Raw genomic sequence first — 24,201 nt, forward strand, 5'->3', positions numbered from 1 at the left:
AGCCAGTGCAGCAGCAGATCAGCCTCTCTCTCCTTGTACTTCCGTGTTCGAGGAGTCAGCTGCATTTTCCTAGCAGAGCCAGCCAGCACCAGCTCAAAATAGTATGTGGGTGTTTTTTTCTTCACCTTTCTCGAAGAAGAAAAATGTACAAAGTCCATTCCTTCTACCTCCCAGTTCTCTATACCTTTATGGTTGCCTCGCCTAGATTCCGGGCTTAGAGCTCCTGTCCCCCAAGGCTGTTTTTGGGTTTTTTGGGTTTTCTGGGAGGGCCTCTGAAGATCGGCGGCAAAGAGGCCAGTCTGTTTAATTTAAATACACTGCAGCAAAATGCAGGTAATTGTCCACACAGGCCATCTGCTACCTGGCAGGTGTCCATGAGTCAGAGAGATAGAAATGGAGACTAAAGTGTCTCCTTCTGTTACCATGATAACCGCTCAGCTCGGACTCTTAGTTGGGGGGTGGGGGTGGAGGGGGGGTGCAGTTAGCTTGGCTACCAGGGCATCATCTCAGAATCAGGCTTGTGCCACAAGCCTCTCTGGGCTTGATTACCTGACTATAATGGGCACCAAAGAGATTTTTTTAAAAATTCATTCCTGTTCCATAAGGAAAAAGAAGGGAATGCAGCCCTACTGTGTGCCGGGCACCATGCTGGGGATGCCTAAACATGGCCCAGAACAGCGCCTGTCGTTTCCCGCTAAGACAGCGCCTTTCTCCCTGCGGCCGGCTCTCTCTGCCTCAGCGTGTGAGTCCCTGCCTCTGCCCAGGTGCCAGCTGTGGGGAAGGATCAGTGTCCTCAGGTCACCTTCTCTGGCATCCTCTGGACCTGTTGGCTCCAGTATTAGGTTTGTGTTCTAGACAAGAAGCCAAGTCGTAATTACGTTTCTCACATTCCTCACCCTTATTGGAAATTGACTCTCCTGTTGAAACTCAGGGTGAGCTTTAGCAGTGAGAAGTCTTGACTGATCCGTGTTCCTTCTGGCTCAGAGACACTGTGCTGTGCTCCCTGTCTGCCTTGGTTCCTCCCAGCAGTTTGAGGCAATTAGAGGACCCTGGAACCAGCCTTAGCCTTTCTACTAATCTACTTGTGACCTTATATGACCTCGGTAGACCCCAGTCTCCTCAAATATGAAAATGAAGGTTGGGCTAAACCAGAGACTGTTTCCCTGGGGTCGTGAGCCCTCTGAAGTTATAAGCATAATTTCTGAGCTATTTTCTTAGAACACGATGCATGGCTTTCTCAGGTTCTCAATTTTTGCTGATTCAGAAGTGAAGAGCCAGCAGACTAAAGAGCTTCTCAGATTATAACATGTCTCTAGCTCTGTATTTTCAGCAGAATTGTTTCCAACTACAAGGGACCTCTGTGTTCAGGGAACCTGAAGTACAGGGCACTTATTGTGTGCAGTTATTGGTTAGACACGTGAGGAGCCTGTGCTGTATTCAGGTGTTAGGGTCCAACCCCAATAGGTCCAGGGGTCCCCAAAGGTGTGGACGGAGTCGGCGAAGAAGGAATGACACGAAGACAGCATTCAGTTGATCAGCAGCCTAGCCAGGATCTCTAGCCAGGATCTCCAGTCAAGTTCTGTGTTTAATTGTTTTGTTACATCTGTATTTATACCAGTTGATTTTAATCCTGTCAATTTCTATTCCAAAGGTTAGGGCGTTTCTTATCTCCATTCCAGGGAGTAAAGATTATGTAGCTTAAGGGTGATTGTTCATAGTTAAAGTGATTAACTACCCACCTGGCATTTAATTAAGGGGTTTTATTCCCTCCCTAACTTCAGGGAAAAATCCCTACCTGGGAAACAACCTCGGAGAGGTGACCTTGGTTAAAACACATAGCGCCAAGAAGGTGAGCAAACATATTAAGAACAGTATGCCATGTACGCCAGGTCCCTTGAAACATATGCTGTGCAGATGTTTCTTCCCTGCAGCGACTGTGTCAAGCAGCAAGGATGGACCGGCTTCCGGCATTCAGGCCTTTCTTGCAGGTTGTATTTCAGTAAGATCCCACTGTCCTTGCATCGGGAAACCTTGACACACCAAGTAGCACATTGCAAAGCTTCCTTGCTTCCCAGGCGAACTGCCCCTCTCCTGGCAGCCGAACCCAGAGGCACACAGTGGTTTTATACCCTCATTGGTTAGCTGATTCCCATCCCAGAGCCACCTGACTAGTTCCTCCACCTTTACCAACTCTGTGCGGTTCTCAGGTTCCCCATAATCTCAAGGTCCCAGCTGTGATGCTCCCCCCGCCCCCCCGCCTCCTCCTGTGCCACTTCGTCTACATTGGTTTGCATGGAGTGCAGTGCTTGGCAGCCCATGGGGAGGGCCTGCCCCTCTGAACGGAAAGCCCGCCATCGCACGGCACAGTGCCCCGGCTTGACTTTCAGTGTGCTCCTCTGGCCCTGGCCTACCAAGAGGGCAAGGAATGAGCAGACCTGACGCGGCTCACGGGTGGTTCTCAGCCTGCCGAGAGCGTTGCTCTGCCCTCGAGCACTGTCTCGAACCCCAGGAGCTTCATACTCGTGAAGGAGGCAGTGTGGTCCAGTGGGAGGGGCGTGGCTTAGAAGTCAGGGGTCCTGGGTCTGTCTCTCTTGAAGTAGCCCCACCCTGTACCTCCTCACAGCCTTCCTTTGCCTGAGGCCTACATGCGCATTATCTCTGTTGTTGACTCCACTTGTGAGAAAAAGGTAATTTAATACAGGAAACGCCATTCTGTGACCCTGAGGTGGCTGCAGAGACCCTCGGAGGAGGATCCATCACCGGCGTGTCATCGTGACCGAAGCAAAGCCATGATTACTTGGCGTTTCTGAGATGCGGTAACTTGGCGAAATCATAGAAGCATAGAATTTTATGTCTGAAAAATACTTCAGAGACCATCTCATTGATGCCTCTCAGTTTATAAATGAGAAGACTGAGCCCCATAAAAATCTCAGCGCATGTGCTGCAGTCAGAAAGAAAACCGGAGCCCCTGACTTCTAAGCCGCACCCCTCCCACTGAATCACACTGCTCCCTAAACTCTCCCCGAGGCGGGTGCGAGCCCGGTGCTGGCTCAGAGCCTGCGGCTTTTCCTCTCCTTCTGAGTCACTGACTTCGCAGCTGAGAATGTGCTGCAGGTCCTGTAACTATTGACAGAGTTAAAAGGTGGAGACTTCCATTGTCAGGACAAACTAATACTCAGGGACTTAGGCACACACTCAGATCTAAGGCTTTCTTGATCATAATACTTACCTTTCTTCTCATCACATTCATGGCCCTCTCTCCTGAGGTCTGTGGCCTCTCATGAGAGCCTGTCAGTCTGGTTTCTTATGCCCCCAGGTTCTCAATCAGAAGTCCTCAGATGGGACTGATAGAATATTACATAAAGAAAAAGATCAGCCATCCCATATGGGTTACTACCACTGCAGGATAACTTACCCCCAAACCTAATGGCTTAGAAGAACAAATATTTAACTCAGAGCTTCTGTGGGTCCTTAGCTGGGTCCTCACAAGCTGAGGGGCAGGACCTCTCACAAGACGGTCATCACCTCCAGGCTCAGCAGCCTGCACTGTTGGCAGGACTCCTCCCGGGTTGACGGACTGAGGACCTCTGTTCAATGCGGCTGATGGTTGGAAGCCACGCTCAGCTCCTCGCCACGTGGGCCTTTCCACAGGGCAGCTCGCGAGATGACAGCTGGCTTCACCAGCGTGAAAATCCAGGAGAGTGCGAGATGGGCGGGGGGGGGGGGGGGGGGCAAAACAGAAGTCACAGTCTTTTATAACCGAGTCTCGGAAGTAACATCCCATTTCCCTGATTCATGAGAAGCAGCCACTGTGCCCAGCCTACGTTCAAGGGGAGGGGATCCCACAGGAGTGAGAGTAGAAGGCAGGGTGTCCTTGAGGCCATCTCTGAGGTCTGCCACCCACATGTGCTTATCTGGTTAAAGCATTTCACAGGCAGCTCCATCGATGACTGAGAGTGCGTACTCCCAGGAGACGACTGCCTGCTCTGCCTCCTCCGGCAGGTGCTGGCCCACATCTCACTGAGGGACGTGGTTCGTACTCGCCGCATGCGCCATGCTGGGTTTCCCTCTGGGACCACAGGTACCCGTCATACAGTGAAGGGAGTTGGAGTTTCACAGGCCGCATTCTCAGGCAAAAAAAATGTGTTTTCTTTGTCTTAACTGGGCTTGATTTCCCTCTCGAGTGCTCACTGTCTGAGCTGCACCCTTGGTCTCGGCGTGTCCAGGCAAACCGAAGCTAGTCTTAGAGACTCTTCCCCATCCCGTGCCCGAGGTTGGCGCTGCGCCTTGGGGGCTCATGCTGGGTGCTGTTCTGTCAGCTCCAGTTGGATCTCTGCTGAGGCCACATGTCCTTTGCTTGTGGGCAGGCCTGATTCTCAGGGGCAGCACTCCCTGCCCCGTGGCTGAGGCATCTACATTCATGGCTTCCCCAGCACCCAAGGTTCTCACACAATCTCATTGAGGTTCTAACTCTGTAATTAAGACAACTTTAGGCTCTTTGTCCCAGGGCATCAGCTAATGGGAAAGCCATCAGCTACTGGGGTGCATGGGGACCTTCCTTGAGGCTGCCCAAGCAACCCGGGCATCGACCTTTATTCTGGTCCCCTCAACCCTCGGAGGCCCAGGAAAGGCCTGGCTTTGCCAGTGCCCACCATGTCTGTGACCTCCCGCATCCCAAACTGCTGGCTCCCAGCTCTTCCTGCACAGCCAGGCCTCTGCAGCAACTTTCTTTCCTTTTCTGCAGCTTCTCTCCCACTTTCCTTGTCTAATTCGGGTTGGGGCTGAAACTACTGGATCTGGCTGTTCATAAACGCTTTCCAAAGTAGAATGGATTTTATGCTTTATTTCCCCCTGCTCCCATAAAAATGGCCAAAAAACAGGGGGTGATGGTCATTATAGGGGAAAAGGTAGAGGTGGTTCCACAAAAGACAATGACTAAAAGATGATAATGTTATCTAGCCAAAACAGTATTCCTAAGGTGTATTCAAACTAGTATTAAAAGATATCTACCCTGAAAAGTAAAGAATAATAAATGTTTTACAACCACTGACAAAAAAAAATAGAATATTTCACAAGATAGAACATGTTTAATTGTCATTGGAAAATCATAAACGTTAAGCAGCAGTAAAAAGAGCAAAAAGAGGTTTTGTAGTATTCCATTACATTTGGATAAGCCACATTTGTTAAGCCAGTCACCAGTCAGTGGACTTTTGGATCGTTTCCACTTTTGGCCTATTAAACTGTTGTTAATGAACATTTGTGTACAAGTTTTTGGGTGACATATGTTTTCATTTCTCTTGGGTATATACTCAGGAGTGATATTGCTGGGACATATGGTAAGTTTATGTTGAACATGTTAAGAAACTGCCAAAGTGTTTTCCAAAGTGGTTGTACCCTTTCGCAGTCCCGTCTGCAGTGCACGAGGGTTCCAGGTCCCCGCAGCCCGTTCGTCTTTTCATTGTAGCTGTTCTGGTGGGTGAGGGGCGCTCATTGTGATTGCAGGTCTCCTTTCCCTCATCACTACTCGTGTTGAGTATTTTTCATGTGGATGATTAGCCCATTTGTACATCCTTCTTTGGTGAAGTGTCTGTTCAAGTCTTTGTTTTGTAATTGGGTTTGTTTGTCTTCTGATTCAGTTGTTAAGAGTTTGTTATGTGTCCTGAATTCAGGAGGTGGGGGGTTTTTTTGGTTTATTTTTGTGTTTCAGCTTTATGTAAGTATAATTGACATAAAATTGTGAGATACTTAAAGTGTACATTGTGGTAATTTGATATACATCATGAAGGGATTCCCCCCATCTAGTTAATTAACAGACCCATCAAAAAAAAAACAAACATATATATATGTATATATATATATATATATGATCTTTTTGCATGTGCTACTCTCTTAGCACATTTCTATTGTATAATACCATGTTATCAACTATAGTCTCCATATTATACTTTCTATCTTCAGACCTTACTATCCTCAGACCTTACTACCTAATAACTGAAAGTTTGTACCCTTTTACCAACCTCTCCCTATTTTCCGCACCCGTCAGCCCCTGGCAACCACTTTTCTCTTCTGTTTCTATGAATTTGACGTGATACTGTGCAGTATTCATCCTGTTCTGTCTAAGTCATTTCATTTACATAATACGCTCAAGGTCCACCCATGTTATCACAAACAGCAGGACTGCCTTCTCCTCAGGGCTGAGTATGCACACACCACATCATCTCTCTCCATTTAGGTTGTTTCCATATCTTAGCTATTGTGACTAATGCTGCAGTGAATATGGGGTATTGATTCCTTTTCAAGATCCTATTTTCATTTTATTTGCATATCTACCCGGAAGTGGAGTTGCTTTTAGGAACCTCCATACCAGTGATGGCGAACCTTTTGTGCTCGACGTGTCAGCATTTTGAAAAACCCTAACTTAACTTTGGTGCCGTGTCACATACAGAAATTTTTTGATATTTGCAACCAGAGTAAAACAAAGACTTATATTTTTGATATTTATTTTATATATTTAAATGCCATTTAACAAAGAAAAATCAACCAAAAAAATGAGTTCGCGTGTCACCTCTGACACGCGTGTCATAGGTTCGCCATCACTGCTCCATACGGTTGTCCGTAGTGGCTGCACCAAATTACATTCCCACCAACAGTTCACAAGGACTCCCTTTTCTCCATGTCCTCACCCACACTTTACCTCTTGTCTTTCTGATGATAATTTCTAACGGGTGAGGTGACATCTCGCTGTGGTTTTGGTCTGTATTTCCCTGATGGATGTGATGTTGCTCGCCTTTTCGTGTACCTGTTGGCCAGTTATTTATATTTATGTCTTCTTTGGAAAATGTCTGTTGAGTTGCTCTGCCCATTTTTTAATTGGATTGTTTGTTTTTTGCTGTTAGGTTGTATGAGTTCTTTTTAAAAATATATATTTTATTGATATTTTACAGAGTGGAAGGGAGAGGTATAGAGAGTTAGAAACATTGATGAGAGAGAAACATTGATCAGCTGCCTCCTGCACACTCGCCACTGGGTATGTGCCTGCAACCAAGGTACATGCCCTTGACCGGAATCGAACCTAGGACCCTTGAGTCTGCAGGCCGACGCTCTTCCACTGAGCCAAACCGGTTAGGGCTGTATGAGTTTTTTATATTTTTCAATATTAACTCATTATCATATGTAGTATATGACTTGCAATTATTTTCTCTCGTTCAACTTGCCTTTTCATTTTGTTGATGGTTCCCTTTGCTGTGTAGAGCTTTTTAGTTTATGTCCCACTTGTTTATTTTTGTTCTTGTTGCCTTTGCTTTTGGTGTCAGATCCAAAAAAATTATTACAAATACCCACAAGTTCCTTATCACATATAATTTGCAAATGTTTTCCTCAGTATATGGCTTATCTTTTTGTTTTTCTTAGTAGGGTCTTTTTTTTATAATAGTTTTATTGAGATGTAATTTATATAACATACAATTCACCCTGTTTCAGTGTTAATATATTCACAGAGTTGTACAACTATCATGACAACCAATTTTAGAACAATTTATCACCCCCCCCAAAGCATCCCATACCCCTTAGCACTCTATTCCTCATTCCTTCCAAGCCCCCCAGCCCCAGACAAACACTAATCTACTTTTTATCTCTGTGGGTCTGCCAGTTCTGGACATTTTATATCAATGGAATCAAACAATGTGTGGTCTTTTGTAACTGGCTTCTTTTTGCATATTTTCAAGGTTTCTCCATTTTGTAGCATGTATCAGTACTTTCTTTTTATTGTCAAATCATTTTATTATTCAAATCATTCATCAGTTGATGGATATTTTGATTGTTTCCACTTAGGGGTATTATGTATAATGCTGCTATGAACACCTGTGTACAAATTTTTGCGCAGATATATATATAGAAATGGAATTTCTGGGTCATGTGGTACCTAATGTTTAACCTTTTGAGGAATTGCCAGACTGTTTTCTAAAGCAGCGGCACTATTTTAGATTCCTACCAGCAGCTCATGAGGGTTCCAGTTTCTCCGCATCCTCGTCAACACTTGTTATTGTCTGTCCTTTTTATTATAGCCGTGCTGGGGTGTGACTTGCTATCTTCTTGTAGTTTTGATTTGCATTTCCCTAGTAGCTTATGATGTTGAGCATCTGTTCATGTGCTTATTGGACATTTGTATATCTCTGGAGAATGTCTATTCACATCCTTTGCCCACTTTTAAATTAGGTTATTTGTCCTTTAATTATTGAGTGTAAGAGCTCTCTACATATTCTAGATACAAATCACTAATCAGATATATGATTTGCAAAATTTTTTTATTCTGAGTTGTCATTTCACTTTCTTAAAGGTGTCCTTTGAAGAAAAGTTTTTAATTTTGATGAAGTTTATCTATTTTTTCTTTTGTAGCTATGCTTCTTGTCATATCTAAAAAATCATTGCCTAATCTTTTCCTCTAAGAGTTTTATAGTTTTAGTTCTATTTAGTCTGACCCACTTGGGGAGTTTTTATATATATAATATGAGTTAAGGGTCTAAGTTCATATTTATTTGTATCACAGAAAAATCTCAAAAAGTGTGCTAAGTGATAAAAGCAAATTGTACAATGATATGTGCAGAATGATGCCATTTATACAAAATTTAAAAGCATGAGCTGTCATATATTATTCATAGTTACATATACTAGTATACACATAGGTAAAACGTTTCACACCAGAATCTTTGATAATGGTCGCCTATGAAGGAATAAGATGAGGGGACTGGGACTAGAAATAATTGGTGATCCTTCACCAAATCTTAAGGGGTCTTCAGATTTATCGGCAGTATTTTTAAGCTGAAATAATTTTGATACCACATCAACAGTTATTAATTTGGGCAGTATATTATATTTTTTAGCTTCCTCTTTTTTTTTACATTTCTCTAAACACACACACACGCGCGCACACACACACACACAAGATCAAAGTAGGACGATGGAGAACAAGCTGTTCTGTTCAGCCAGCGCCTTCTCTGGTGGCAGCATTGAGGTGAGGCTTTGTGCAGACAAACCGTCAGCCTGTTCAGGCAGATTTGGGCGGGGGGGGGGCGGGGGAGGAGTGGAGGGCAGGGGGGGCAGGTTAAGCTAGATCTCAAAAAAATAATTATTTTCATTTGAACTCATTAGCACACTTGGCGTATGTTTTTCCAGTTTTGCTTCCGCAGAAAACCCTAGTCTACCTGCCACATTCAGTTTCCCTTGCTCTGAAAGGCAGCAGAGCCCAAACCTCAGTGAGCTCCCTTTAGAGCAGCGGTTCTCAACCTGTGGGTCGTGACCCCTTTGGGAGTCGAACAACCCTTTCACAGGGGTCGCCTAAGACCATCGGAAAACACATATATAATGACATATTGTTTTTGTGATTAATCACTATGCTTTAATTATGTTCCATTTGTAACAATGAAATTGGGGGTCACCACAACATGAGGAACTGTATTAAAGGGTCACGGCATTAGGAAGGTTGAGAACCACTGCTTTAGAGTCTTTAAATCATATCCCATTGCTCCAGGCTTTCCCAGAACTGCACCGGGGCCTTCACAAGCAACGTTCAGGCGTCCCTGAACATGTGTGCGTTCTCACCTGGTCCCTGCAGGAGGGCCTCAAAGACCTCAGCTTGCGTGCTCGACACGTGCCGTGTGACAGGCCGTGTGGCCCTGCTCTGGGAACAGCAGCTGCTGGGCTCCTGCCGCACAAGCTCAGGCGCCAGCCGCATGCAGACTGGGAGCTGCGGAGTACGCGTCATGGCGTGATTGCCCTTGGAGTGGAAGGATTTATTCCCGCACCTCCCACTGGAAGCTCTTACTGTTTCACCCTTGTTTTTCTTCTGTAAAATGGATACAAAAACATATGCGCTTTCTACTCACAAGGTGTTGTGAGGGCCAAATGAGATCATATCCATGAATGTGTTTGCAAACAAAACTGAAAGATTATTATGTATTATTTCAGCAGTTCTCAACCTGTGGGTCGCGACCCCTTTGGGGGTTGAATGACCCTTTCACAGGGGTCGCCTAAGACCATCGGAAAACACATATATAATTACATATTGTTTTTGTGATTAATCACTATGCTTTAATTATGTTCAGTTTGTAACAATGAAAATACATCCTGCATATCAGATATTTACATTACGATTCATAACAGTAGCAAAATTACAGTTATTAAGTAGCAACGAAAATAATTTTATGGTTGGGGGTCACCACCACATGAGGAACTGTATTAAAGGGTCGCGGCATTAGGAAGGTTGAGAACCACTGTATTATTTCCCAGCTGTGACCCGAGCCCCTCTCAGACCCTCCACAGCTGCTCTGCTCAGCCTGCCCACCTGGAAGGCCTGCGCCTCTCTGTGCTAGCCTCGCTCTCCCTCCCACTCTCCCCCATTCTTCCCGTTTTCTCTCCCTCTTCTCCCTCCTCCCCTTTTGTTTCTCCCCCTCTCTCTCTCTTTTTTTTTCTTTTCTTCCTCTCTCCAGTCCTGGAGGCAGCCTGACTCCTTCCTTGCTGATGTGACCGTGCCCTGCATTGCCCCACGGAACCGAAGCCCTGCCGGCTGGCTCAGGTTGCCGAGGGAGAAGGGCGTCTCCCTTCTTCAAAGAGGTAAGATACCTGAGATAACATTTCATCTCTGATTCTCCCAGGCCCAGGCCACGGGATCGCCACACACGTCGCCCACTCACGGAGGCAGCCGCCCAATGCCCATGCCCGTCCGCTCAACGTCTGCTGGCTCCACGCCCACCCACTGTCCGCAGGAGCCCCTGAGCGGAGGCGGGGGCGACATGCAGGAGGCCTTCGCACAAGGTCAGTTCCAGGAGCAGAGTATGGCTGAGAGCTGAGCGGGTTTGGGAACAGATTCTTACTGAGATTTTTCCAGTATCACTTCTTCTGTGTGCTTAGGTTTAAGTGACCAGGTTTTTACATGCAGAATAAATAAGTCAAGTAGATGGGCTGGTCTCCAGCGGGAGGTCTGCAGGCTGTGTGCGTGCGCGCAGAGCAGCTCTCTGGGTTTCCGTGCTCTTTTTCAGGGTTGTGAGAAGTGCCCTGCCCTCTGGACTTTGCTTCCTCCAGAGCAATTGGCTGGAATAGTTCCCAGAGTCACGCGCTTGCCCTGGAAAGTCTTTGGGGCAAGAAGAGAAGGAAGGGCGGGCTCTGCACGGGACCTTGCTGAGGGCATTCCGTGTCAGTGTCCGTCGTCTGAGGAGCTGGCAGCCAGCGTGCTCCGCAGTTGGGGGAAGATGAGCGGCCAAGGAGTCCTGCTGGGCGGAGACAGACACAGGGAGGTGGGAGCACAGGAGGGTGAGGCCCCGCCGAGGACCGGGGAGCACCTTGGAGTGATGTTCGTTCTGGAACCCGACTCTTTTGATGGCGGCTGAGAAGCTTGGAGCTGGCAGGGTCCTGCTCTTTAGGTGGAGAAGGACAGGGAGGAGGAGGTGGACTCGGGTACCTCGCGCGGCCGCGGCCCATGTCCCCTGAGGCACGCTGCACTGTCCCAGGGCCTGGCAGGCCGAGTCATGGGCTCTGCTCTCTCGTATCCACGCCCACCCACCTGGCATCGCCATCTGCTCTGACTCCCCTCAGGTACGAGGAGAAACCTCCGCAATGACCTGCTGGTGGCTGCTGACTCCATCACCAACACCATGTCATCCCTGGTGAAGGAGCTCCACGCAGGTGAAGCCCAGAGCTCCCACCCGGCCCGCGCCGCCTCTCCCGCACGCGCTCCTCACTTCCTCGCCGCGTGGTAAACCGTCACCACAGGGCACAGGCCACCCCCTCTCACCGCCCCGTCCTTGGCCTTCTAGGAGCACACTGGACGTCCCCGCCCTGAGAGTCTCTCCCACGCGGGGTCACATAGAGACAGTTGCACACTGAGGTTTCTCTTACGAGTCCACCGCGTGGGGCACACACAATGCAGAATTTAAAGGCGTTTAGGCCTCTGAGTCCAGTGAGGCGCCTCCTCCCTGAGTGTGTCTCCCTAGGGCCCCCTCCCCCCTCAGCTCTCTCCTAGGCCCTGACCCCGGCTCTTTCTGCAGCTTTCCTGGAGGGCTGGCGCCGGACCAGCCACACAGCTTCTGGACTCCCTCCCGGCTGCCTTTCTGCTCCCCCGCTTTGATTTGGTTTTGAAACCCTATTCTCTCCTTTTGTCCATGACTAGGCTCTGATTCCACTTGAAGTTCGCGACCTGAGTCTGTTGCCTCCTCCCCTCCTCAAGTTCAGTGTCCACTGTGACTTCTCTCTCAGTCTCTCCGTCACTTGGCTATTTCATTGATTTTCCAAAGATCCTTTCCTCTTGGTGTTTATTTCCTTACATAAAACCCAGGAAAGAGAGGAAAATAAAAGGCCGTTCCCATACCATCGTATCATTAAGAATCCCGTGACGCCATCAGCTCTCTAGCGGCCAGAGACTTGCTCATTTCTTTGCAGTGGTCAGGTTCCCCTGCTGTGTACTAACCAATGGTTCCCTCCCTAAGGGCTGTAGGTCACTCGTTTACTAGCATGTGGCTCTTTTGTTTCTTTTGACCTAATGTAATGCTTTTAAATGCCTTGAGGTAGCTTAGGTTATTCATTAAAAATATAAAGCCGGTTCTCCATGGACTATTCAAACACATACACTCACTCAGACACAGACATCGAAACCATCCGGCCATGCTCCTCAGGACGGCCAGCCTTGTGGTTCCAAGCCTTTAGTGTCAGGGACCAGCCAGGGTCCGGCCGTGGCTTCGCCCCCGAACCTGCCTGTTGTCTTTTAGGGGAGAATCAATGTGTGGCCGGGGTTGGTTTTTCCAGAGCAGTTAAGATCCAGTCCTCCTGTGCAGGGAGCGTTATGGGGACACTGTCCGATTCTGGTGCTACTTCTCAGTCCCTGTTAAAAGCACCCCCTCCATGCACACGTAGGCAGAAGCAGTGACTGCGTCGAGGTGACCTCACAAGTGATTAGAAAGTGCCTTCTATTAGAGCTCCCCTCAGGTTTCAGAAACCCCACTTTTAAAGGGAATTTCTTAAGGGATTTCAGGCCCAAGAAATTAGCTACACGTGTGCCTCTTGGCAACTTACTAGGGTTTATGCAGAATAAGTGGCCCATGAGCTCATCACACTGGATAGGAGGTAACTGGACATCATTAAACAAAGCACATGCAGGCCAAGCAGCTTCACAGAAACTGGAAGTTAGGACCGCAGTCGCCAGCCGGTGGTCCATGGACCGCTGGTGGTCTGTGAGGTCCGAAAGGTTGGCGACCGCTGGTTTAGGAGATGCACGGCGACCTCTCACAGCAGGAAAGGGTGGTGGCCACAGAATTGTGCCATGTGTCTGGACGGTGCCTTAGAGATCACGTTGTCCAGTCCCCTTGCTTTAGAAATGCAGTGAGTAGTTATCAGGAAAGTAATCTGCCTAACGTGCAGCTTGAAGGGGCAGAGCTGGTCCTAGAACTTAGGGCAGTGGTTCTCAACCTTGGCTGCACATTAGAATCACCTGGGAATCTTTTTTAAATCCTGATTTCTGGGCCTCATCCTCTGGAAATTCTGTTTCTTTGTTACTGATGTTGTGGCCCCACCCCATAACAAAGAAACAGAATTTCCGGAGGATGAGGCCTAGAAATCAGGATTTTAAAAAGATTCCCAGGTGATTCTAATGTGCAGCCAAGGTTGAGAACCACTGACTTAGGGCTTCAGGACCCAAGTCGGTGCTCTTCCCACTGCCCTATCCTACACAGGACAGAACATCAAGCCCGCAGCTGCACGAGGGCCCCTTCACTGCTGCGCTGCTCGCTCCAACACTGACGTCCATAAGTAGATGTGGACCGAGCCCACACATGGCTCAGTATCTCCATAAAATGCGGGAATAGACGTTTTTACATGCAAGGCGGCCAGTGTCCCAGTGCATGGAAGGGCCGTCCCCCACACCAGCCCATTCTCACTGCCACCGTGGAGCTGGTGTCAGGATGAGATCAGATGTTCAGGTTATCTTTACATCTATTCTATACAGGGTGGACCTGCTATTTATACCCCTAGCTTGCCCTCCTCATCTTTTTTGAAATATTTTCACAAATAATGGAATCTTCAAGTTGGCCGGGATCTTAGAAGTCATTTGCTCCAGTTTGCCTCCCGATATAAAAGTCCTCTGTCTGAATATTTCCAGTGAGCTCATCATTGGGAAGTTCTTCCTTATCAGGGAGCCACAATCCGCCTTTCTGTAACCCATTAATCCTCACTCAACCCTCGAAAGCTACCCAGAGTCCGTTCAGTTCCTGCTCTTTCTGTTGCCTTTCAAGTATCTGGCAGCAGACAGCAAGGCTCTCCCTCAGCCTTATTCCTCTTTAGGCAACTGTCTGGGGGTTCCCTCAGCCATCCCTAAGGCGGCGTGGTTTCCACTCTGCCCTCCTGCTTGCCCACGCTGGGCTGTGGCCGAGTGCTTCAAGGCCCCAGTTCAAAGTGAGTGAGTTCCCAGGGCTGAGCACACTTCGGATCCCCGGGCGGTGGGGGGTCTTCTCCCTGCAGAGCACAGCGAACTGTGACCTCCCTGAGCAGACCCCTGCAAAAGCAACCTGAGATGCCACTCATTTTATTCTCACAGCCAATTGCACTGCTCAGTCATTTTAAGATTGTTGTCAGCTAAAACCTCTAGGTGTTTGTTGTTTGTTTGTTTGTTTTAACGGAAGCCAGTGTAGATCTAGGTATCCCCACCATGCACTTTCATGGTTGCTTTCTTTAACCTGAATGCACGATATTAGCTATACCCAGAGTGGATGTCATCCCCGTAGGGAAAACGGGCATAGAGAAGAGGTGGCCACCCCACCTCGGTCACCAGGAAGCCAGCAGCCGTGCAGGGGACATCGGACTGCTCTGCTTGCTTCTAAGGGCTCTGAGTAGGTCCTGTGAAGCATGGTGGGGGACTGGACCCCACAGGGTGCAGACGAGGTGAGGCTTGGAGGCTGCAGCCATGAGCCGGTAGCCAGGGTGTCATCCCCAGCCTCCTGTGTGACTCCCTTCACCCCCCTCTATGCTTGTCCTGTGCTCAAGGTCACGGGCTTCCTTGTTTTCCCAGCAGAGGAAGGTGCAGAGGAAGAAGAGGAGAAGAGGCAGAGTGGGAAAGACAGAGGTAAAGGCAGCTCAGGACCCCGCGTGCGAACGGGAGCAGAGCTGTGTAGCCCCTGAACAAGCGCCCCCTCCCTCTTGTTTCTGCTTTTCCTCCTGCTGCCACCTTCCCCCAAAGCTGTCAGCCCCTCAGCTCCTCCTGCCTCCTTGTCCGCACTGGTCGCCAAGTGTTTCCCCGGAGGCGGTAGTGTCAGTGGGTCAGCAAAGCCTCCTGATTTCTGATGCAATGATAGGTGGTTGGGACACAGGAAATTAGATAAACAGCCAAACAAAACCTGCCCCCTCACCTCAAGGAGTTTATGATGTAGTTAGGAAAGCAAGATGCAAAATAAACAGGAGACAAAATGAAGTGGCAGGAAAAGTTAATCATCAAACTGTGAGTGGACGATTATACGTACAGGGAAGGGTTCTGAAAAGGAAGAGGTGATTGTGGGCAGAAAAGCAATAAAGAGGTATCAGCAGAGGTCAGTGTAGATATACCTCAGAGATATTGCAGGATCGGTTCCAGACCAGCGCAATAAAGCGAGTATCGCCATAAAGCCAGTCATCATCTTATTGCAGGTGGAGGTTCTTGCCTTCAGTTTGTAAAAAACACAGCATCTGTGATGCACAGTAAAGGGAAGTGCAATAAAATGAGGTGTGCCTGGAATGTAAAACCTACTTAATACTATGTGTGAAGAGCTGTGCCAAGTGATTGCCACACATGATCTCATTTAATCCTTAACAACCCTGTGAGATAGAGAATAACAGTCCCATTTTACTGATTAGAAAATAGGCTCAGAGAAACTTAGATCATGTAGCTATTAAGTGGCAGATACTGGGTTTGAACTGGGTCCTTCTGACTCCCAACTCCATGTTCTTCATTTTCATGCTTCTGTATTTCACCAGACAACAAAATTCTCTTTGGACATTTAAGAGCTGTTATTTTTTTAAAAAATATTTTTATTGATTTCAGAGAGGAAGAGAGAGAAATAGAAACATCAGTGATGAGAGAGAATCATTGATCGGCTACCTCCTGTACACCCCTACTGGGGATCGAGCCCACAACTGGGGAACGTGCCCTTGACGGGAATCGAACCCAGGAGCCTCCAGTCCGCAGACCAACACTCTATCCACTGAGCCAAACCAGCTAGGGCAAGAGTTAGCTGTTATTTGTTACACACCAATATGTCCGTTGCTGGATTCCTCCAAAACGTGAGCTCCACGAGGCAGAGCCCTTGGTCTGTTTTGTGCGCGTTGTACCCCCAGTGCCTGGAACGGTGCCTCGCGTGCAGTGGGATGTCAGTGAATGAAGAAATGGAAGGAAATAAACAGGGTGATGTGCCACGAGCACGTTGTCAGGGAGAGAGGCGGCGAAGGCCTGGAAGGTCCCTGTTGGCTGCTGGACACGACCCTCCTGTTGGTTCCACAGCCCCGGGAGGACGGGTTCTAGACAAGGCTCAGAGCCGCTGGAGGACTGCACAGGGCGTACGTGGCAGAGCCTGGATTCAACCCCGGTTTCTCTACCTCCAACACCCAGGCTCTAGTCTGAACAGATGACTAGACTAAGTGACGGGAAGAAAGGGAGGGAAGAAGGTCGATACGGCCAGGAAGCTGTGAAGGGAAAGGGAAAGCCTGGTGGGAGGGGGTCTGCAGTGGTGTTTGCCCCTACGGCTCGTGTGGGTAAGAGGGGAGGCTTTGGAGTGTGTCAGCCAGGACACTGGCATTGCCAAGGAAGAAACGGGGGGCAGAGGACACCTCCGGCAGGTGCTGAAACCATCTAGTGACCAGAGCCAGGCCTGGGAGGAGGCGGACACGCCCTGGGATGGTGGGTGAGAATGGCAGGTCTGGCATGGATGTTGAAGGTCAGAAGCAGAGGGCAGTGGTGTTTGAAACATTTAGAAATGCTACAGAGGAATGTAGGGAAGACTGGCGTCCCTGTGCCAATAGGAGACTGAGGAAGAAGGCAGGAGGGTTGCAGTACAAGAGGTGAAAAGCAGACACACAAAGATCAATTTACACTTCTGTAAACACATGCGCCACACAAGCACGCACGCATGCACACAGTCCAACCAGACCCTGGCGTTCATGTGGGGTGCTCTTGGCTGAAGACGTAACCGCTGCTGCTCTGGCCTCTCTTGCCGTAGACCCTCCCTCCTCCAATAGTTTCCCATGGCCTCTCCTCAGCCTCCCTCCGATCCCCGAAGCCCAGAGGGCTCTGCCCTGACCACTGGGGCTCGTCCGGACCATGGGCTTTAGCCGGCAGTCCTGGTTCAAGGCCGGACGTAGGCTGCACCTCACGTGTGGACTGGGCACGGTCCCCTGGCCTGGTGTCTCCGGCTTCAGGGTCTCTGCCTTCACGCCTGCGTGGCCCTATCACAGCTCTGCTTCCTGTTCCTCCCGCTCTCTGTGTCTGCTCCTGTGTCTGTCAGTGCCTGTACCAGAGTTTATGTCGTCGTCAAATCTTTCTGTGAGAGCACCTACCTTTCTATTGCTGTGGCTTTTAGGTGTCATCCCCGAGGGAAGAGTGTTAGGAGTTGGGGTTAGAGATGGATAGAGTTTTAGAAAAATGTTTGACTTTCAACATTGTAAGCATGCATGTCAAACTTGCGGCCCCGTGGCCTTGAGTTTGACATGCTTGTAAGGTCCTCGGATATGTCCCTGTCGCTACAGTGTAGCTGTTATGTGGGTGTGGTTCTAAAACCAAGTGTTTTTATGGATAGACCTTCTGAGTCTCTGCCATGATCTGGGCGTGAGTTTTTGCTGTAGGCTTTGCAGTAGCTACTGCCACCTAGGCCAGTGGTTCTCAACCTGTGGGTCGCGATCCCTTTGGGGGTCGAACGACCCTTTCACAGGGGTCGCCTAAGACCATCGGAAAACACATATATAATTACATATTGGTTTTGTGATTAATCACTATGCTTTAATTATGTTCAGTTTGTAACAATGAAATTGGGGGTCACCACAACATGAGGAACTGTATTAAAGGGTCTCGGCATTAGGAAGGTTGAGAACCACTGACCTAGGCATTGGAGAGCAGTAACTATCAACCATAAAGAGAGAGATTTGCCTCTTTGGGGTTGAGATCTTGCTGACAAAATATAAACACAACTTGTCAGGCAAACATCGTCTCTCAGTGTAGACACCTTGAGAGCCAGGTGGACACTTTTGAAGAATTCACACCTGAGCTGGACTTCCCACCCACATCCCCCCCTCAGGCCTCTCCCTGCCCTGCCCTGGCTCTCTGTCCGCTGCATCCTGAGGAATGCTTCTGCTCTGTTGGGGTACCCTTCCTACTTTGCATCCCCTCACCCCTCACCTTGAGTGGTGATCACTTTTAACCAAGACCACATAGATGGCACAGACAAGCAGAACTTTCCCATGTGACTTCAGAGCCTGAATTTGTCGCAGCTACTCCAGGGTCTCATTTATGCTCCTGGGTTCTTCAGAATCCCTCCCCCAGGACCTGCCAGGCCTGGTGTTGAGAGCTGGAGGCACAGTTTGCACACGTAAAGGACCCTGTGCGGGTCTGGAGACCGGTGGCGGCCTCCGTGAGGAAGACAGTGAGGGTCCAGGCAGTGGCCGCAAATCCAGGGCGAGCGAGAGGATGGCCTCGCATCCCCAAGCGGATACGCCTGCAGGACGGAAACGCTGCCCCACTGAGTGTAGCTCACTCTCACCAAGTTCACGCTCAGGACTGCAGGGGCTATACCCCCTGAAGTAACCACTCCCTGGATTTCGGGGGGCTTCCGTTCCATTCTAGTATCAGTATGTCCTCCTGGGAGGCGCTGGTCTCCGCGGCTTTTATGGGGTTGCAGCTGCTGGCTGTAGGTGGTGTGGAGCTCCTCTGTTTTCACACCTGCTGGGGGAAGTCGGTCTACGAGGAACAAAGGGAGAGGCGAGTCCAGAAGCCCATGGGTGCGGGGGTCAGGGGGCCCCTGGGGAAAGGTCCAGGGAGTGAGAAGGCCCTGGTGGTGACCTCAGTGTGTTGTTTGTGTCCGTGCTGCACAGGTTAACGGAGGAGCCAGGGACCGAGAGGAAGCGGTGAGTACAGAGCCTGCTCTGCTCTCCCCACAGCCCTTCCCTTCAAGCTCACGGTCTGCCTTTCCCCCTCCCTTTCTTCAGCCCCACCTCCCAGGCCAGACCCACCCAACAGGTGGAGACCCAAGGCAGGGTTTTCTTTACAGAGCCCGACTGCGCCTCTTCCCCTTGCCAAGCCCCACCAGCCTAGCCATTTGGCCCGGGTCCCATTGGCCTGGGCCTGGGCCTGGGCTCAGACAGGGCTCGGCGACACCTGTGTCAGGATGCAGTTGGCTGAGCAGGCTGTGTCCTCAGAGGTCGGCTGAGAGCCGCCCGCGTCCTGGGGTTGCCCTGCCTCCCTGCTCCTGTTTTCCCATGGCCACTGTCATTCTTCCCTGGGACCCAAACCACAGCCCCTGAGTCCCGGAGACCCTGTCACCCAGAGCTGTAACCTGCCGCAGTCCTCACCTCCGACACCTGTTTCATCTGCAGGATCACACTGCCCCCGTTAGCCGATCGATCGAGCCAGTCCCGGCGGTGCCCGCGAGCTGCACCTTCTCACTTCCTTAAAGAAATAAGAGTACAGGTTGCCCTCAGGCAAATGCCCATTGCCTTTAGGAATTAGTCTTCCCCTTTTTCATCTTAGGGCCTTAATTCTTACCTAGTTCCAGTTACAAGATACTGCAGCTTCTGGGCATGCTCGGAAATGATTTCTTTCAAGGATAGATGCCTTTGGTACAGCCAGGAGAGGTCTCTTTGTTTTTCAATCTTTTCTTCCCTCCCCTCCCCTCCCCCACGTGTGTGTAAACGTTAGGCCATCTTGCTGAGTTACAGATCTTTCCGGCAGAAAAGCCAGGGCTGCAGGCCCATGATTCAGAAGAGGAGCCTTCCCAGGCCCGTCCAAGCTGTCTCACCCTGGAGCAGCCTCCAGGCCTTTTCCCGACACTCCCTCCACCCCCGTCTGCACCAGGCCCTTGTGGGGCTCTGTCCCCCACGCACCTGCCAGCTGTGAGGCCTGCACTGACTCAGGGATCCTGCAGGCGCCCAAGCTGCAGAAATTCGCCCGCTGCCCTGGAAATCACAGAGCCTCCGGGGCCTGGGCAGGCTTTTACCTAAATGCACTGCACACTCAGGCAAGGCCCTTCCGGACAGCAGCCCCAGGCTGCCCAGCTAGCGAGGGAGTCAGGAGTCAACTTGCCTTCAGGAGCTGCCAGAGCCCCCCTCCCTGGGGCACTGGACCTGGGAGACAGGGAGCGGCGGCTCTGAGCCATCTGGCTCACCCCGTTCCTGCAGAGAGGCAACGAAGGCCCACCACCCGGAACTGGGTGCCAGAAATAGAAGCGGAGCTGGGTCCTCTGCCCCTGGCACTGTTCCCCGGCCTGTCAGACATGAGGAGAAACTCACCCCCGCAGAAAGTCGGGTGAAAAGCCCAGCCTTCCAGGTGGCTGCGTTGCAGGGACCCCTAAGGTCTGCTCGCTGCCATGACGCGAGCGAAGGCCTCCCTCCCTCCCACTCGGTGTTTACAGGCATGTCTCTGACCTCCCTGCCCTTCTCCTCAGTCACATTCCACACCCTGCACTGCGAACCCGGGAAGTATTTTCCAACCCGGTGACCCAAGCGGGACTCCAGAGATTCTGGGTGCCCCTGGGAAAGGGGGTGTGAGTACCGTCAGCCCGCTGCACCCTTCCCAGGTGAAAGGGAACACCCAGAGACCCGGCCCTGCCCGAAGCCTCATCCCCAGCAGATGTTAGCAGCGTTTGCTCCGAGGCTCTCGCAGTGCCCGCCAGTAACAGCGCATCTGCCCTGCACAGGCCCCGGAGGCGTGGAGCGAGCTGGCATCGACCTGAGGAAGGCGGGGTTCTCCCCCAGAGGCGCATTCCTGTCCGTCTTTCCACTGCACACCTGGATCCGGCCTGCAGGCTGCCAGATGTCACCACCCGCCCGGCAGAGGGGAACCCAGAGCCAGTGGGGAGTGGGAGGCCGCCTGATGCCCTGCTGGTGGGCGGCCCCCTCGCCCAGTCCTGCATGAACTAGCATCTTCGCTCTCCCCTCAGGCAGGGTCTCATCTCTGCGGGGGGGAGTCTATGGGGGGTTGAAAGAGAAAAGAAACAGCACAAGCCTCCTGTGTGTGTGTGTGTGACCTGGAGTTCTTGCTGGCCTCTTGCCAGCATATAGGGTGCTTCCCCGGGGGGTGGGGGGGGGGGCACAAGTTTCCTCCCTACCTTTAAAACAAACAGGTGAGACATTCACCCCCTGGCCACAGTGCTAAAAATAGTCTCCTTCCTTTCCCTCGCTCGGTGAGGCTTCCGCCGCCCCGTTTGATGCCGCGGCAGCCGCTGCAGAGCAGCCGGGGACGGGAAGGGGGAGCGGAGCTCTGCGTCGCAGCCCGCGCTCCTCCAGCAGCGAGAGTTCTGTGAGCAAAGCCGTGCCGGTCGCCAGGCGCCCTGGCCCGTGGCCGCCAGGGGGCGCCCCGCCCGGGTGCCGCGCGCACGCAGCCCGTCCCCGCGCAGGGCTCCATTCTGCGCTGCCACACTTGATCTTCATCCCAAGTCCCGGTGCTCGGCGTTTATTTTTTTCTCCTCCCTGGGCTCCAGGATGTTATTTTTAGTAGAAGAACTTCTATAAATATTTATAAAGGGCAGTGACTGGAATGAAGTGAGAGGCCCCACAGCTGGCTCTCGCATCCCCCAGCACACGCCTCTGCAGACCCCTGCCCGCTGCCCGCGGAGGTCTGTGCGGAGCCAGAGCGCTCAGCCCAGCCAGACACGGGGAGTCACATGGGAACCGCGTGAGGGAGCCGCCGGGGTACGGCGGGGGCGGGGTTAGTCCTTCCCCGGCACTGTCTCTGCTCCCTCGATTGCCCTCCTTCCGGGAGGAGGGCAAGGCTGGTGTGTGGGAGAGCCGCACCCGCGAGTACGGGGTGAGGGGCAGGTGCGAGGGAGCCTGCTCCCGCCGATGCCCGCGAGGAGCAAGGGGGCCAGGAGCGTGTCCCCTGGGTGTAAGATCGCGCCCCCTCCACGCCTCGGGAGGAGCCCCACACCTGGTGGAGGGTTGACCCCCCACAGCAGCTCTCAGGTGCTCCGTCTGTTCAGTGACCAGCAGAGGCCCTGGGAGGAGAAAGCCATCGGTGAAAATGTGCTCCCGCGCCCAGAAGGCGGGGAACCGGCCTGCCTGGGGGACCAGAAGGGGCAGGGATGAGTGTAACCACATGGAAAGTTTGGGGGACCTTCCAAATAATGGGAGTAAGGTATGGGGGGGGGCTATGACTCAACCCCGGAGATGACACCATTGGGTGACTGCTTCCCCTGCAGCTCTGACTTCTCACACTGTGTACCGGTCCCTGCGAACAGAGCCGAATCCCGGTCCCGGTCCCGGACAGGAACAGACGCCAGGACTGCCAGGTGCTCGGGCCAGCGGAGGGGCACGGGGACCCCGGGCTGGGCCTGCCACTCCGCATCTGGGAGGCTGCCCGACTGGCAAGGCTGACGGCCACCCAGCAGGCTCCCGCTGTCTGCTGCCTCTACAGAGGAGAGGCCCGGACTCCCAGCCCCCCACTGCTCCCCAGCACCTGCAGGAAAGGGGACTCGAGAGCCACGGGGATGGGCCAAGGTGCCGCATGACGGTGCATGGGAGCTCCTTTTTCGCATGAAGTCCTGCTGACAGCTGGTTTCTGTGAGAGCCAGACTATCCACCATTCCCTAAGGCCTCTGGCGTGCCTTCTGACTTCTTGGCATCTGATTCTATCAGAAGCTGAGAGCTGGATCGCCTTCTTCACCCCTGACTGGGAACAAGTAGCCATCCTAAGGGGGCACTTCCATATCCTGTGAACAGGGAACGGAAACTAACCCAGGCAGATGCCCTTTGGAGATAACTGGCATGTGCTGTAACATCACGGGCCCCTTAGACTTGGTTGGTGCTGTTTTGTGGCCGTGGAGACCCCCAGGGAGATCCCAACGCATGCTGGGTCTGGAAGTCGAGGCCCCACCAGGCTCAGGGCCGTACATCCCAGCCATGCTGAGGTTCCGTTTCTTTTCGCAGCCTCGTCTGCTGGGTGTGCTTTACCCACTGGCAGGCTCCCCCTCTTCCGCACTGCTTCCACCCTGCTCCTGTAGCGTGACAGCTTCAGGAAGGTGCAGTTGCTATGGCAATGCCTAGAGCCATCTGAATTCCTGCTGCACCTTCTGGAAGAAAAGGGCTTGCGAGAAGCCATTCAGCGGATTCCAAATCTCGCCTTCCCTGGCCTCTCCTCTGCCAGGGCCCGGCAACAGGAAGTGTGGGCTGTAGGTAGCCCGTCTTCCCCGGGAAGATGCTCTCCATCGGTGTAAGCCACATGCACCCGGCTGGTCCTCCAGGCGTGGGTCAGAAAACCAAGTGAGGTTCCTGCCTGGGCTCTTAGGTCACATACACACCAGGGGTTCTTGAACTTAGACCCCCTGAGGGCTTGTTAGTATGTAGACACCTGGGTCCCACCCAAGAGCTTCTCACTCAGTAGCTGGGGTAGAGCCGAGAAATTCTCAGTCTGACAGGCTCCGGGGCGGAGGTGGTGCTGTGGGCCCAAGACCACCCTGTGAGGACCACTGCGCCATTTATGGAGAGGAGAAACGCGCCCACATCAGGGCCAGAAGCCATGGCCGGTCAGGGGGAGAAAGACAGCTGCCTGTTCCAGAGGAAGAAAGGGGGCAGGGGCTCTGCAGGCACTGTTCTCCGCCAGGGGCCCTGAGGAGCAGGTGCCGGCACTGGTCCTACGCTGTTTCTTTTTGGTTCCCAACAGCCACTAAACAAAGACATTCCCCTGGATGTGAAGGAGGGGGCAGCATCCCAGGCAAGGCTTTGACTTGACAGAAGACCCACCTCGGATGCCTTGTGGCTGAGTGGGTCTAGGGCCTGAGTCAACAGCCTGCCCGGCTCAGGAGGAGAAGGGAAGCAGGGGTGTTCCAGGCCCCTGGCCCCCACCATTGGAGCTTTTATGCCAAGATGCACTGCTCAATGCATATTCCACACCAAGCAGTCTTCAGGCCCCGGCTGGGCTGCTTGCCCTCAGCCGACCTGAAGCTGCAACCCCGTGGGTGTTATTCTCCAAGAGAAAATGATCACGGGGGGGACCTG

General features: G+C 51.6%; 1 protein-coding gene across 7 annotated transcripts in view; it reads left to right on the plus strand.

Moving 5' to 3' along the window:
- Positions 1-21,222, plus strand: part of DTNB (dystrobrevin beta) — a 138,736-nt gene extending 117,514 nt beyond the window's left edge. For 4 of the 7 annotated variants that reach the window (XM_023745817.1, XM_006104586.3, XM_014446892.2 and 1 more), the window contains 5 exons: positions 10,650-10,809; positions 11,587-11,676; positions 15,047-15,100; positions 19,087-19,119; positions 20,907-21,222. In XM_023745817.1, coding sequence (XP_023601585.1) covers positions 10,650-10,809; positions 11,587-11,676; positions 15,047-15,100; positions 19,087-19,091 — 309 coding nt within the window. In that variant the 3' untranslated portion in view covers positions 19,092-19,119; positions 20,907-21,222. The remainder of the gene's footprint in view (positions 1-10,649; positions 10,810-11,586; positions 11,677-15,046; positions 15,101-19,086; positions 19,120-20,906) is intronic. The other 3 variants (XM_014446891.2, XM_014446893.2, XM_014446896.2) reach the window with 3 other exon arrangements.
- Positions 21,223-24,201: the final 2,979 nt, after the last annotated feature.

Source organism: Myotis lucifugus, unplaced genomic scaffold (genome assembly GCF_000147115.1).
Source record: "Myotis lucifugus unplaced genomic scaffold, Myoluc2.0 scaffold_584, whole genome shotgun sequence".
Classification (NCBI taxonomy): Eukaryota; Metazoa; Chordata; class Mammalia; order Chiroptera; family Vespertilionidae; genus Myotis; species Myotis lucifugus.